Source organism: Entelurus aequoreus, linkage group LG01 (genome assembly GCF_033978785.1).
Source record: "Entelurus aequoreus isolate RoL-2023_Sb linkage group LG01, RoL_Eaeq_v1.1, whole genome shotgun sequence".
Lineage (NCBI taxonomy): Eukaryota > Metazoa > Chordata > Actinopteri > Syngnathiformes > Syngnathidae > Entelurus > Entelurus aequoreus.
The window spans coordinates 62,017,418-62,033,844 of NC_084731.1; the positions used below are offsets into that span (position 1 = coordinate 62,017,418).

The window sequence follows — 16,427 nt, forward strand, 5'->3', positions numbered from 1 at the left end:
TTAGCTATTCCTCATCTTCCAGTGATAATGGTACGTGTAAGAAACTTACTTTATTTGTCGCCATGGAGACGAGGATTAGTGATTTAGAAGTAGCTAAAACACTGCCGACTGCGGATGGACGTTAGCCGCTAGCTAGCTAGCCATGTCTTAAAGCACCTCTTCCTGAGGGCGTTTTAGTGTTATAAATTCACCTTTATCTTTAGTTTTTAGACCAAAATAAAAAAAAGGGAAGTCTGGGCCTTTCTGCTTAGGCTGCTGCCCCCGCGACCCGAACTAGGATAAGCGGAAGAATGTGAATTGTGAATTATATTTATATTGCGCTTTTTCTCTAGTGACTCAAAGCGCTTTACATAGTGAAACCCAATATCTAAGTTCCATTTAAACCAGTGTGGGTGGCACTGGGAGCAGGTGGGTAAAGTGTCTTGCCCAAGGACACAACGGCAGTGACTAGGATGGCAGAAGCGGGGATCGAACTTGGAACCCTCAAGTTGCTGGCACGGCCACTCTACCAACTGAGCTATATCGCCATATGTAAGATGGATGGGCGGATTTTGTAACTACGCTACAACAATAATGAGTTTTTAAACAATGACAATATAATATAAAATGATTTAATATTCCAAAATCCAAATAGATTTACGAATATACATTTTTTTGTATTTACTTTTTCCGTACAGACAGTATTAAAGAAATATAGTTTATGATAGTGAATTTAGATGTGACTAATGTTTCCTAGCACTAGATGGCGACATTGCGCACGACTCACCAATCGGCAGGAGAAGAAGACCAGTCAATGACGACATTCAACATCCGGTTTCGTTGGCGCCAGACTTGTCAAGTTGATCATGAAGACAAGTTTGTCTGCGTTTTACTTCAGTGGAAAAACAGCACGCTACTGTTGTTGATATTCTTCTACTTTGAGAAGCTGGACTGCTTTAAACCACCCTGACTTACTACGTTTGCTTACGTAAGTAAAAAACGTGTTTCTTCCTGAAATAATATTGTTTATATCGTTTGTACGTACTCACTCAGCGGCCACTACATTAGGTACACTTGCACAGTACGGTATGGCGACTATGAGATCAGAAATAAAACCTTTTTTTTTTAACTTTAGGGCCTTTATAACATTATGTCTCTCTATGTTGACTAGCATTTATATATTATATGGTAGGACACAATATTACAGACGTCTGTCAGTGTTACACAGTACTCCTATTATTTTAAGCGTATGACTGTGTACATAGGGCTGAGATACGGCTGAAAACTATCACGATATAAGATTTTTTACATCGGTCGATATTAATAATTATTGATATTTTTTATGACCTGTGGAGATATGGACCAGGAGAAAAATGTAACATTCCTCTTATTATAATCCCCTCAGCTATCAAGGCAGAAAGGAAATGTCAACAAAAGCATGAAAAACAATCAATGTAAAAACAGTTCTAAAATCACAATAAACACATAACAATAACCTCTTTAGATAAAGAGTTGCAAAAATAAGGAATATGTAAGAAATGCTTAATAAAGTGTAACAAAGTAGTGTAAAAATGTAAACATAGAGAAACCTGAGAATAATTTTTTTTGCAGGTTTGCTGCCAGGAAATGACGTGGTCTGTGTAACATTTAATTTGGTTTGTTATTCCTATTTTAGTCTGTAAGTGATTTATTTTATGCATTAATTATTATTTAAATATTATTGGAACATATCAATAATTTAAAGTCCCATATTTGTTATATTTTGTTATTTATACAGTCCTGCGCTTCCTAAAGAAGTTGGGAAAGGTGGCAATAAATACTGATAAAGTTGAGGACTGCTCATCAAACACTTATTTGGAACATCCCACAGGTGAACAGGCAAATTGGGAACAGGTGGGTGCCATGGTTGGGTATAAAAGTAGATTCCATGAAATGCTCAGTCATTCACAAACAAGGATGGGGCGAGGGTCACCACTTTGTCAACAAATGCGTGAGCAAATTGTTGAACAGTTTAAGAAAAACCTTTCTCAAGCAGCTATTGCAAGGAATTTAGGGATTTCACCATCTACGGTCCGTAATATCATCAAAGGGTTCAGAGAATCTGGAGAAATCACTGCACGTAAGCAGCTAAGCCCGTGACCTTCGATCCCTCTGGCTGTACTGCATCAACAAGCGACATCAGTGTGTAAAGGATATCACCACATGGGCTCATGAACACTTCAGAAAACCACTGTCAGTAACTACAGTTGGTCGCTACATCTGTAAGTGCAAGTTAAAACTCTCCTATGCAAGGCGAAAACCGTTTATCAACAACACCCAGAAACGCCGTCGGCTTCGCTGGGCCTGAGCTCATCTAAGATGGACTGATACAAAATGGAAAAGTGTTCTGTGGTCTGACGAGTCCACATTTCAAATTGTTTTTGGAAACTGTGGACGTCGTGTCCTCCGGACCAAAGAGGAAAAGAACCATCCGGATTGTTATAGGCGCAAAGTTGAAAAGCCAGCATCTGTGATGGTATGGGGGTGTATTAGTGCCCAAGACATGGGTATCAGTAAAGGCACCATTAGTGCTGAAAGGTACATACAGGTTTTGGAGCAACATATGTTGCCATCCAAGCAACGTTACCATGGACGCCCCTGCTTATTTCAGCAAGACAATGCCAAGCCATGTCTTACATCAACGTGGCTTCATAGTAAAAGAGTGCAGGTACTAAACTAGCCTGCCTGTAGTCCAGACCTGTCTCCCATTGAAAATGTGTGGCGCATTATGAAGCCTAAAATACCACAACTGAGACCCCCGGACTGTTGAACAACTTAAGCTGTACATCAAGCAAGAATGGGAAATAATTCCACATGAGAAGCTTAAAAAATGTGTCTCCTCAGTTCCCAAACGTTTACTGAGTGTTGTTAAAAGGAAAGGCCATGTAACACAGTGGTGAACATGCCCTTTCCCAACTACTTTGGCATGTGTTGCAGCCATGAAATTCTAAGTTAATTATTAATTGCCAAAAAAATAAATAAAGTTTATGAGTTTGAACATCAAATATCTTGTCTTTGTAGTGCATTCAATTGAATATTGGTTGAAAAGGATTTGCAAATCATTGTATTCCGTTTATATTTACAAATAACACAATTTCCCAACTCATATGGAAACAGGGTTTGTACATTATCAATTTTGGTGATGTAGAAAAGTTACAATCACATCAAATTAGCTTCATGGCCTCTTAACTTCATGTGAGTGATTATGATTGATGACACATGTTGACTTCTCTGAGCCCATTTAAATAGGGCTCATGTGATGCAGTCATTAGACTCGGTTACAAACGCGACAATGGGAAAGTCAAAGGAACTCAGCACAGATCTGAAAAAACGAATCATTGACTTGAACAAGTAAGGAAAGTCACTTGGAGCCATTTCAAAGCAGCTTAAGGTCCCAAGAGCAACTGTGCAGACAAGTGTTCATAAGTATAAAGTGCATGGCACAGTTTTGTCACTGCCACTATCAGGAAAAATATGCAAGCTATCACCTGTTGCTGAGAGAAAATTGGTCGGAATGATCAAGAGTCAACCGAGAAGCACCAAAAAGCTGGGGCCGTACTTATCAAGCTTCTTAGAATTACTCCTAAGAAGTCTGCTAAGAGTTGACTTAAGAGTAAAGAAATTCTTCGCTGAAAGCTGCACTTAAAAGTTAGTTATCAAGCGTCTTACTCACACTTTCAGCGAAGTGTAGGACTGAATCTTAAGTGTCACACTCAGAGCTGAATTACGACATTACTATGTGCCGTAAACGGAATTTTAGGTGACGTCATTTCTGTGTCCATAGAAATGACCAATCACGGAAGGGAATCCGTTGTCTAAGAATAAAGAAATATCTTGGAAATATTTAAGTGGACAATGGGAGTGTATATTTTGACAATAAACTACAAAATAATACAAAACAAACTAGTCCCCGTCGGCACTCACGCTACCGCTCCCTCTCTTCTATCGCCCACACACTCACTGACGTCACTCACCTCACGGCCACACACATACGCTACTGTCATAACATTTTCTTTCCAATTCATTAATTAGGCAACTAATTTGAAACTGGTGTGGGTGGCTCTATATATACCTGTACTAGCCCACTGCAGCCACATGCAGAAATCAACAAAGAATCGAAATGTATTATATCTGTGACAAAAATAATATCCGCTCTGTCTAAACGATACCGTTTGATCAGCTGCTCGTCATAAAAAAAATAAAAAAAACATTGTTCCGTTCCCTGAACGTTCGCGCACGTCTCTCTCGCCTCAGTGCCATCCCCTGCTGGCAACTCCTAACCACTTAAGACACCTCTGAAAGTCTCTTAAATATCGTGGAGAGTAGGAGTGATTCTTAGACTTAAGAACGTTGATAAAAAGCTTTTATTCTTAAGTTTGAGAGTAGGAATACATTTCGCAAATTCTCAGGACTTAAGTGTAAAATGGCACTCTAAGAAGCTTGATAAGTACGGCCCCTGGTCTGCAATTAATTAGAAGCTGCTGGAACACAGGTGGTTACCATGCAAGAAGGAAGCCCTTGCTCCAGAAGCCACACCTTAAGGCTCGTCTGAAGTTTGCTGTTGATCACATGGACAAATATAAGACCTTCTGGAGGAAAGTTCTGTGGTCAGATGAAAGAAAAATTGAGCTGTTTGGCCACAATACCCAGCAATATGTTTGGAGGAGAAAAGGTGAGGCCTTTAATGCCAGGAACATCATACCTACCGTCAAGCATGGTGGTTGTAGTATTATGCTCTGGGCCTGTTTTGCTGCCAATGGAACTGGTGCTTTACGGAGAGTAATTGGGACACTGAAAAAGGAGGATTACCTCCAAATTCTTCAGGACAACCTAAAATCATCAGCCTGGAGGTTGGGTCTTGGGCGCAGTTGGGTGTTCCAACAGGACAATGACCCCAAACACATGTCAAAAGTGGTAAAGGAATGGCTAAATCAGGCTAGAATTAAGGTTTTAGAATGGCCTTCCCAAAGTCCTGACTTAAAGGTGTGGACAATGCTGAAGAAACAAGTCCATGTCAGAAAACCAATATATTTAGCTGAACTGCACCAATTTTGTCAACAGGAGTAGTCAAAAATTCAAGCAGAAGCTTGCCGGAAGCTTGTGGATGGCTACCAAAAGCGCTTTATTGCAGTGAAACTTGCCAAGGGACATGTAAGCAAATATTAACATTGCTGTATTTAAACTTTTGACCCAGCAGATTTGCTCACATTTTCAGTAGACCCATAATAAATTCATAAAAGAACCAAACTTCATGAATGTTTTTTGTGACCAACAAGTATGTGCTCCAATCACTCTATATATATATATATATATATATATATATATATATATATATATATATATATATATATATGTATGTATGTATGTATATGTATGTATATATGTATATATATATATATATATATGTATATATATATATGTATATATATATATATATATATATATATGTATATATATATATATATATATATATATATGTATATATATATATATATATGTATATATATATATATATATGTATATATATATATATGTATATATATATATATATATATATATGTATATATATATATATATATATATATATATATATATATATATATATATATATATATATATATATATATATATATATGTATATATATATATATATATATATATATATATATATATATATATATATATATATATATATATATATATATATATATATATATATATATATATATATATATATATATATATATATATATATAGTGTTAAATAAAATCAGTCCCTTGGGCACAAAACTGAAAATAATACAGCTCTCCAAAAAGTGCACTTTTGCTGCTATTGGAACATACTAACTACACACACTATGACACTAAGAACACCACAGTCATCAATCAACAATTCTTCCCCCCTTACATGAGAGCGAAGCCTGGCAATAATTGCATATTGCCTGTTCTGCCCTCACTATACGTTTTGAGGTTATACAACTTGGCAGACAGCTAACAAACAATCCAAAGCAGATTAATCCATTTAGGCTCTTTATTGTTGTTGATCTTGCTTTGTCTTTTCCTATCTTTACTTTTGTCTTGCACTGGACTGTTTTTTTTGTTTTGTTTTTTAAACTGAAATACACACAATGACAAATGTATAAGCTATGTGATTCAATTAGCATACTGAAATGTAATACACAATATGTAAATATTAGCTTCACACAAAGGTGGAAATACACGACTGGCAGCCATTTTAAGTCCTCAAAACATCCATTGAAACAGTGCGCAAAAATCGTTTTTCAATAAACATCTTAGTATCAAACTTAAACACTTTCCACCTTAATATTGAGTTACATAAACAAGTTAAACAGTTTACTTACAGACTTATCTTTTCCAAGGCTTGTAAGAGCTAACACAACTTGTCTACTTCTCAATTGTCTCAACCCGGAAGTGCCCAAACTAATGACGCATTGTATTTTCATATCGCCACAAGGTGTCAGTAAAAGTCTACAATCAAATGGGCATAACATTGCAGGTCCCACAGGGCATTTTCTGCATGTGGGAAGGGATTTGTTCCCAGGGATTCGAATAAAGAACCAACTCTTTTTCTTTACTATAGTGGCCTCGATAACGGGAACCGGTTCTCAAAAAGGGATTCCAGTCCATGGAATCGGTTCTTTTCTTATCGAACAACCGGGAGAGCCGATTTCGAACATCATCCCTATATATATATATATATATATATATATATATATATATATATATATATATATATATATATATATACAGTCAAGAAAATAAGTATTTGAACACCCTGCTATTTTGCAAGTTCTCCCACTTAGAAATCATGCAGGGGTCTGAAATTGTCCATGGTAGGTGCATGTCCACTGTATGAGAGATAACCTAATCACACGAATAAATTGTTAAAAAATCATAGATTGTGATTTCTAGATTTTTTTTTTAGCTTATCTCTCATACAGTGGACATGCACCTACCGTGAAAATTTCAGACCCCTCCATGATTTCTAAGTGGGAGAACTTGCAAAATAGCAGGGTGTTCAAATACTTATTTTCTTGACTGTATATATATATATATATATATATATATATATATATATATATATATATATATATATATATATATACCGTATTTCCTTGAATAGCCGCAGGGGCGCTAATTAATTTAAAACCTCCTGTCACTCCGGCGTTTACTGGAAACCGGCGGGATGGCCGTGCATGCGGTAATTATTTTAAAACCTCACTCCAGCGTTTACCAAAAGGAATGCGGTAAATTTAGGCGTGCGCTTTGAGTGTGATGTAAGCATATAACATCATGAAAAGCACATTTAATAAAAAAAAACGTTATTATGGTCTTACCTGTACTTATAAATGGAGTCCATTTGCAGCTCCTTCTGACCAAAAGCATCGATAACTTGTTTATAGAAGTCTTCCTTATTTTCTTTCTTCCGTTTTAAAAGTCTCTCTGTCTCGATGGAGATATTCCTTTAATTATTACCTCCTGCTTCGATTGAAAGTCCAGTTTAGAAAACTGTTTTATTTTAGATACCGGTATGTAATCCTCCTTGTTAAAAGTTCAGGCAGAGGAGAAAAAAAAATGTCTTGCTGCGTGTGTTCACTTCTTCTGCAGTACCGGAAGTCGCAAGAAGGATCACTAGCGCGGCAGCGCCCTCTACCACCAGGAGGCTGGAGTCATTTCATGACTCATACAGTATTTGACACACGCAGCTACTGTATATTAATAAAATATAGCTGCTTACTGTTCTTTTTAGCATAATGTACCGGTATTCAATAGCTTGGACCTTAAATCCTACTGAATACCGGTAGCTCTTTATCTTTTTTCCTTTGTGCGATTGCAAACTACTGAAAGCAGCTTCCTCCATTTTGAAAATGAGGACAGATAAAGCGTCACTCGTAACGTAACGAATTTGACCCGGTGGAAGTTCTAGCCATATGCTAAATATTTTGCAAAACGAGTTTGACCCGGCGAAAATTATAGACATGCGATAATAAAATCAATATTTTGCGAAACGAATTTGATCCGGCGTCAATAATGAACCGGTGATAAGGCCAAGCATGCGTTAATTATTTTGAGAAACGAGTTTGACCCGGCAGTAATTCTAGACGTGCGAATACTATATTCCCTGCGCCAATTCAAGGAAATACGGTATATACATATATATATACATATATATATACATATACATATATATATACATATATATAGATATTAGGGCTGCAACTAACGATTAATTTGATAATCGATTAATCTGTCGATTATTAATAATACCTGGGATTTATATAGCGCTTTTCTAAATACCCAAAGTCGCTTTACACGTGTAGGGGGGGGGGGGGATTAAAACAACTTTATTAGGAAAAGAAACTAAGAAAAGAAAAAAGAAAAATATAATAAAGAAACACCAAGGGCAGGGTCAGTTTGGAAAGGCTAATGTGAAGAGGTGAGTTTTTAGGGTGGTTTTGAAGGTAGGGAGGGAGGGGGCATCTCTGATGTGCCTGGGGAGAGCGTTCCAGAGAGAGGGGGCAGCCACGGAGAAGGCCCTGTCACCCCAGGTTCGGCGCCTGGTCTTGGGGACCTCCAGGAGGCCAGCATCACTAGACCTGAGGGAACGGGACGGGACGTGTGGCTGGAGGAGGTCAGAGAGGTAGGGTGGAGCCAGGTTATGGAGTGCCTTGTAGGTGGTGAGGAGTATTTTAAAGGGGATTCTGTATTTGACAGGCAGCCAGTGGAGGTCATGAAGGACAGGTGTGATGTGCTCTCTGGAGCGGGTTCCGGTGATCAGGCGGGCAGCGGAGTTCTGGACATATTGCAGTTTATTGAGGGTTTTGGAAGTGATGCCGTAGAGGATGCTGTTGCAATAGTCTAGCCGGGATGAGATGAAGGCGTGGATGAGGGTTTCGGCAGCAGAGGGTGTGAGGGAGGGCCGGAGACGGGCAATGTTTCTGAGGTGGAAGAATGCAGTTTTGGTGATGTGGTTTACGTGGGGGAGGAATGAGAGGGTAGGGTCGAAGATTACACCTAGATTGCGGATGTGGGTGGAGGTAGTGACAAGGGAGCCGTCGATGTTTAATGAAAAGTCCTGAGTGGAGCGAGTGAGGGAGTCGGGGCCAATTATAATTATTTCAGATTTGTTGCAGTTGAGTTTTAGAAAGTTTTTTTGCATCCAGGTTTTTATGTCTGTGAGGCAGGTGGTGAGGGTGGAGTGGGTGGCTGGGGTGATGGTCGTGGTGGAAAGGTATAGTTGTGTGTCGTCGGCATAGCAGTGAAATTGAAGGCCGTGGTGGCGGAGGATCTGACCGAGGGGCAGGAGGTAGATGGTGAAGAGTAGGGGACCAAGTACTGAGCCTTGGGGGACGCCGTGGGTGACTGGGGCAGTGGAGGAGGTGCAGTTGTTGATTGAGATGAATTGCTGACGGTCAGAGAGGTAGGATTTCATCCAGGAGAGGGCAGTGCCGGATAAACCAAGGGAGGAGTGGTGGCGTGATAGGAGGATGGAGTGGTTGATGGTGTCGAAGGCAGCACTGAGGTCGAGGAGAATGAGGATGGAGAGGGAACCAGAGTCGGCGGACAGGAGGATGTCGTTGGTGACCTTGAGGAGGGCAGTTTCTGTGCTGTGGAGTGAGCGGAAGCCGGATTGGGACGTTTCGTAAAGGTTATTGTGGAGAAGGTGGGATTTGATTTGGGAGGCAACTGCACGTTCGAGAATTTTAGAGAGGAAGGGGAGGTTGGAGATGGGCCTGTAGTTGTTGGGGAAGTTGGGGTCGAGACCGGATTTCTTGAGAATGGGGGTTATGGCAGCCAGCTTGAGGGCAGGAGGGACAGAGCCAGTGGATAGGGAGGAGTTAATTATAGTGGTGATGAAAAGTGAGAGTGAGGGGAGGCAGGCTATGACTAAAGTGGATGGGATTGGGTCGAGGATGCAGGTGGAGGCTTTCATACCAGAAGTTATGGAGGATAGGTCAGTTGTGGTGATTTCGGAGAAAAAGTTGAGTGGGTGGTTGGAGAGTAAAGGGGGGGCATGATCGGGGGTAGGGGAGGAGGTGGGAGAGGAGGCGGCCAGTTCAGAGTGGATGGTGTTGATTTTTGATTGAAAAAATGATAAAAATTCTTCACATTTGCTGGTGGTGAATGAGGTGGGGGTGGTGTCCATGGGTTTGAGGAGTTGGGTTACGGTAGAGAAGAGTATCTTGGGGTTGTTGCTGCCGGATTGTATGACGGAGGAGTAGTGGGAAGTGCGTGCATTGTTGAGGGCATCTCTGTATTCCTGTTGGTGTAGTGTGTAGATGTCCAGGTGAACAGTGAGACCGGTTTTCTTTGAGAGCCGTTCAAGCTGCCGGCCCTTGGCTTTAAGGTGACGGAGGTGGTCAGTGTACCAGGGGGCGGTGTGGGTGTAGGAGACAGTTTTGGTTTTTATGGGGGCGAGTTGATTGAGATAGGAGGAGAGTGCGCTGTTGTATCTGTTAACCAGTTCAGTGGGGGAGGCGTTCAAAGTGAGGGTGTGATCGGAGGTGGTGTCAATCAGTAGGGCGGAAAGAGAGGGGGGGTGGATTGATTTCATGTTCCGGTATGATATGGAGCGTTGCTGCTTGATAAGGGGGGTGGGGATGTCTATGTCCAGGGTGAGGGCCAGGTGGTCTGAGAGGATGTCTGTGAGGTTGAAGCTGGTGAGGTTGCTGATGGAGAGTCCAGTGGTGCAAATTAAGTCCAGGGTGTGTCCTTTTTTGTGGGTGGGGAAGTCAACGTGTTGAGTGATATTAAATGAGTTGAGAATGTCCAGAAATTCAGTGGCAGTTTTGCAGGTGGTGGAATTGACATGAATGTTGAAATCTCCCAGTAGGATGACTGAAGGTGAAATGGCACAGAGTTGGGTGAGAAATTCAGAAAGATCGGAAAGGAATGCAGGGTTGGGTTTGGGGGGGCGGTAGATGATTGCAGTGACCAGGGGTTTGGGGCCAGGCAGCTTGAATGACTGGTGGTCAAAGGAGGAGGGGGTTGTGATGGTTACAACAGTGGGTTTCAAGTGTTGGCGGTATATTGTAGCTATACCGCCAGCACGACCGTCACGTGGTTTATCCATGTAGGTGTATCCTGGGGGTGTAGCTTTGTTGAGGTGAATGTATTCCAGTGGTTTTTGCCAGGTTTCGGTTATGCTGAAAAAGTCTATGTTGTTGTCAGTTATGAATTCACTGAGTATTGGTCCTTTTTTATTGAGTGAGCGGGTATTGAGCAGAGCAAATTTAAGGGATGGGTGAAGTTGGATGGGTGGGGGTGCTTTGGTTAACGGTTGCAGGTAGGCAGAGCGCACGTGTGGTTTGTTATTGTGATGACGTGTGACGTCACTGGGGGTGGGTCGGTTGCGTGACCAGAGTGATGGGATGCAGTGTTGTTCAGTCCGGGAGTAAATAAACTTTCTGCGGGAGCTTCTGTGGATGTATCTGGGTCGGGGAAACAGTCCGTGTGTTTTGATGGCTGCTGTGATGTCTGGAGGTGTGGTGACGTGGTTGCTGAGTTTGAGGAGTTGCAGAGTGGAGTATTTGAGTCGCATGCTGGCAGTGGTGGATGTTAGCCTGGGATCGTTGGCCGACAGCCGCACACTTGTTGGCCAGAGATGGAGAGACAGGCACAACGCGACGATCCACAGCATGACAGAGGAGAGAAGAGAGGAGTTGGTGGAAGGACCCGCGCCGGCTGCGTGTTGTTGCTGCTAGGGCAGGGTAGCTGGAGGCTGGCTAGCTGTTAGCCACCAGCTGCGGAGCGGTGGCTAGTTAGCAGAGAGCTAACCAGACAGTCGGCGGGTAGCCAGGAGGGCTATCCGCGGTGCAATCCGGGATAACAGTCCGGGAAACAGCTCGTAGTGGCAGGTTGTTGATGGGCGATGCCAGGAGAATCAGTGGAGCCAACGGGTGAGTGAAACATCTGTCATCTGTCACAAAATAATCCAAGCTGATGCCAGGTGACGAAGTGGGTAAAAGTTGACAAGTAGAAAACTACACACTTAAAAGTTAAACACACTTAGTATACAAAACAAAACAAAAAATAGATACTAAGTCGCATAAAAACTAAAACTAAGGCTAAGGAAGGAGAAGCGGCGAACAAGCGAGACGCCAGCGTCCTCTCCCACCGAAAAATATTACTTCGATTAATCGATTAATAATCGGATACAAGAGACAAACTACATTTCTATCCTTTCCAGTATTTTATTGGAAAAAAAACAGCATACTGGCACCATGTTGTGGACATTGGGGGTGCAGCATACACCAATAATAACACAGAAATGTAACTCATCAGAACTGAATCAGATATTGTACATGTTTCTGTTGTGAATAATAAAGGATTCATTTTAGGCTGCCTCTGAATAATAGCATGAAATATTCCAGCACCTTCATAACGTTTAGTTATACTAAAGCGTCACTCAAATCTAAATATATTTATATAGCTTTATCAGCCCGGCTACATTGATCCATTATGAAACCAACCTGAGATATTTCTGTCCGTTACGTTTATTTCGAAATTGGTAACCGTGCGTTTTCTCTCTCAAAACGGAGTCAAATGTGCCGGAGACACATTATCAGCCCCGCGTTGCAACAAAGGCATAACTTTAACGTTACTCACAAAAAAGCTGAACTCATGAATGCTTGTTGCCACTATGGACTTAAAAAGTTACGTACTGTGAGTTCTTCCCTTCATCCATGGCGCCAACATTTTTCTTCTTCAGGTGCTCCTGAAGCAATGTTGTACTTCCGTGCCATTTTGCAGGAAACGGTCTTCTTTGAAGTCTTTAAAGTGAAGTGTTCCCACACTTTTGACGACTTAGGTCGTACACTTTTCTCCATTGAAGCAATAACCTCAAGATGTTTCTCCGCTAAACTATCGGTAGTGTCTTCCTGCGCCATTTTTCGAATTTTTCCAGCAAAGGAGACGCCGTCGTCACGCGAGCTGCACATGACCACATCATTGGCTAGCTTACGCCACCTCATGAGACGTAGCCTCAGCGCCGCCCCGGCGCTGTTTTGTACTGTTTTTGTACTTATTTTGATTATTGTTTCTCAGCTGTTTGTAAATGTTGCAGTTTATAAATAAAGGTTTATAAAACAAAAAAAACCACCAAAAAAAAAAAAAAAAAGCCTCCGCGCATGTGCATAGCATATTTCCAACGAATTGATGACTAAATTAATCGCCAACTATTTTGGTAATCGATTTAATCGATTAGTTGTTGCAGCCCTAATATATATATATATATATATATATATATATATATATATATATATATATATATATATATATATATATATATATATATATATATATATATATATATATATATATATATTATGGCTGTGAATCTTTGGGTGTCCCACTATTCGATTAAATATCGATTCTTAGGGTCACGATTCGATTCAAAATCGATTTTTTTTTTCCCAATTCAACACGATTCTCGATTCAAAAACGATTTTTTTCCCCGATTCAAAACGATTCTCTATTCATTCAATACATAAGATTTCAGCAGGATCTACCCCAGTCTGCTGACATGCAAGCAGAGTAGTAGATTTTTGTAAAAAGCTTTTATAATTGTAAAGGACAATGTTTTATCAACTGATTGCAATAATGTAAGTTTGTTTTAACCATTAAATCTAACCAAAAATATGACTTATTTTATCTTTGTGAAAATATTGGACAGAGTGTGTTGTCAAGCTTATGAGATGCGATGCAAGTGTAAGCCACTGTGACACTATTGTTCATTTTTTATAAATGTCTAATGATAATGTCAATGAGGGATTTTTAATCACTGCTATGTTGAAATTGTAACTAATATTGATACTGTTGTTGATAATATTAATTTTCGTTTCACTAATTTGGGTTTGTTCTGTGTCGTGTTTGTGTCTCCTCTCAATTGCTCTGTTTATTGCAGTTCTGAGTGTTGCTGGGTCGGGTTTGGTTTTGGAATTGGATTGCATTGTTATGGTATTGCTGTGTATTGTTTAGTTGGATTGATTAATTTAAAAAAATAAAAATAAATAAATAAAACATTTTAACTAATTTAAAAAAAATATTATTTAAAAAAAAAAAGAGAATCGATTCTGAATCGCACAACGTAAAAATCGCGGTTCGAATTTGAATCGATTTTTTCCCACACCCCATATATATATATATATATATATATATTAGGGCTGCAACAACTAATCGATTCAATCGATTAAAATCGATTATTAAAATAGTTGCCGATTAATTTAGTCATCGATTCGTTGGATCTATGTTATGCGCATGCGCAGATGTTTTTTTTTTTTTTTTTAAATACTTTTTTTTTTTTTTTTTTTAATAAACCTTTATTTATAAACTGCAACATGTACAAACAGCTGAGAAACAATAATCAAAATAAGTATGGTGCCAGTATGCTGTTTTTTTTTCCAATAAAATACTGGATAGGATAGAAATGTAGTTTGTCTCTTTTATCCGATTATTAATCGATTAATCGAAGTAATAATCGACAGATTAATCGATTATCAAATTAATCGTTAGTTGCAGCCCTTATATATATATATATATATATATATATATATATATATATATATATATATATATATATATATATCTATATATATATATATATATATATATACATATATATATATGTATACATATATATATATATATGTATACATATATATATATATGTATACATATATATATATATATATATACGTATATATATATATATATATATATATATATATATATATATATATATATATATATATATATATATATGTGTATATATATATATGTGTATATATATATATATATATATATATATATATATATATATATATATATATATATATATATATATATATATATATATATATATATATATATATATATATATATATATATATATATATATATATATATATATATCGGCGTAGCCCTACATTTACATCTAAAAATCAGGTTTTTTATGTGCATACAACTTTTAACAAGCAAAGTCAGTGTATTGAATTGTTTGTCATGTAATCTCCTGTTACAGACTGGACCTCTTTGACCTCACTGAAAGTTTTTCAGCATGAATTGTGAACTTCTGGCAACATGCACCGCTCTGGGATACCTGGAAGGAGACATTTATCACAAAGAAGAAGATTGTTTGGGTGAGTGTTTTGTTTTTAATTCATTGGTGCGTATATTGTGACGATGATGAACAAAAATGTTTGCGTCTCAGAGAGCGTGAAAGACTTGATCAGGTACCTGCGCCATGAAGACGACACCCGTGACGTGCGCCAGCAGCTGGGTGAAGGCCATATTGTGGAACATGACCTTCTGCCTCTCATCACTCAGCATGGGCAAGACAAGGCCTTGTTTGATGCCTGCATAAGGTCAAAGTATTTCCTGTCTACCCCAATTCTTGTGACATCCTAAATACCGTATTTTTCGGACTATAAGTCGCAGTTTTTTTCATAGTTTGGCCGGGGGTGCGACTTATACTCAGGAGCTACTTATGTGTGAAATTATTAACACATTACCGTAAAATATCAAATAATATTATTTAGCTCATTCACGTAAGAGACTAGACGTATAAGATTTCATCGGATTTAGCGATTAGGAGTGACAGATTGTTTGGTAAACGTATAGCATGTTCTATATGTTATAGTTATTTGAATGACTCTTACCATAATATGTTACGTTGACATACCAGGCACGTTCTCAGTTGGTTATTTATGCGTCATATAACGTACACTTATTCAGCCTGTTGTTCACTATTCTTTATTTATTTGAAATTGCCTTTCAAATATCTATTCTTGGTGTTGGGTTTTATCAAATACATTTCCCCAAAAAATGCGACTTATACTCCAGTGCGACTTATATATGTTTTTTTCATTCTTTATTATGCATTTTCGGCCAGTGCGACTTATACTCCGGAGCGACTTATTGTCCGAAAAATACGGTAATTTGGATTGTCAACAGAAGTGATGGATTGTTGTTGTTTTGCAGGCTAATGGTCAATCTAACACAACCTGCCATGCTTTGCTTTGGCAAAGTTCCCGATGACCCGGTGTTTAGACACCACTTTCTGCAAGTGACCTCTCATTTACAAGCCTACAAAGAGGTACTACCTTCCCAATACTCGATTAATCGCCTGTTCTCTCAAGAACACATGTTTATTAATAACATCCACTTTGTATCGTAGGCATTTTCTAGTGAAAAGGTGTTTGGCATTTTAAGTGAGACGCTGTACAACCTGTTACAACTGGTAAGTCATGACTGCAACACACGTATGTTGTTACACATGTGTCTTTATTCTTATACAAGTACCGTATTTTCCAGACCATAGGGGCACCGGATAATAAGGCGCCCTGCCGATGAGCGGGTCTAGTCAGGTCTATTTTCATACAAACGGTG

At 39.0% G+C, this 16,427-nt stretch overlaps 1 protein-coding gene across 2 annotated transcripts in view; it reads left to right on the top strand.

Annotated features, from left to right (window-relative positions):
• Positions 1-824: 824 nt before the first annotated feature.
• The window catches only part of timeless (timeless circadian clock), a 58,667-nt gene continuing 43,064 nt past the window's right edge, over positions 825-16,427 (top strand). For both annotated transcript variants that reach the window (XM_062027437.1, XM_062027428.1), the window contains exons 1-5: positions 825-967; positions 15,061-15,178; positions 15,250-15,403; positions 16,020-16,134; positions 16,216-16,278. In XM_062027437.1, the coding sequence (XP_061883421.1) occupies positions 15,097-15,178; positions 15,250-15,403; positions 16,020-16,134; positions 16,216-16,278 (414 nt within the window). In that variant the 5' untranslated portion in view covers positions 825-967; positions 15,061-15,096. The remainder of the gene's footprint in view (positions 968-15,060; positions 15,179-15,249; positions 15,404-16,019; positions 16,135-16,215; positions 16,279-16,427) is intronic.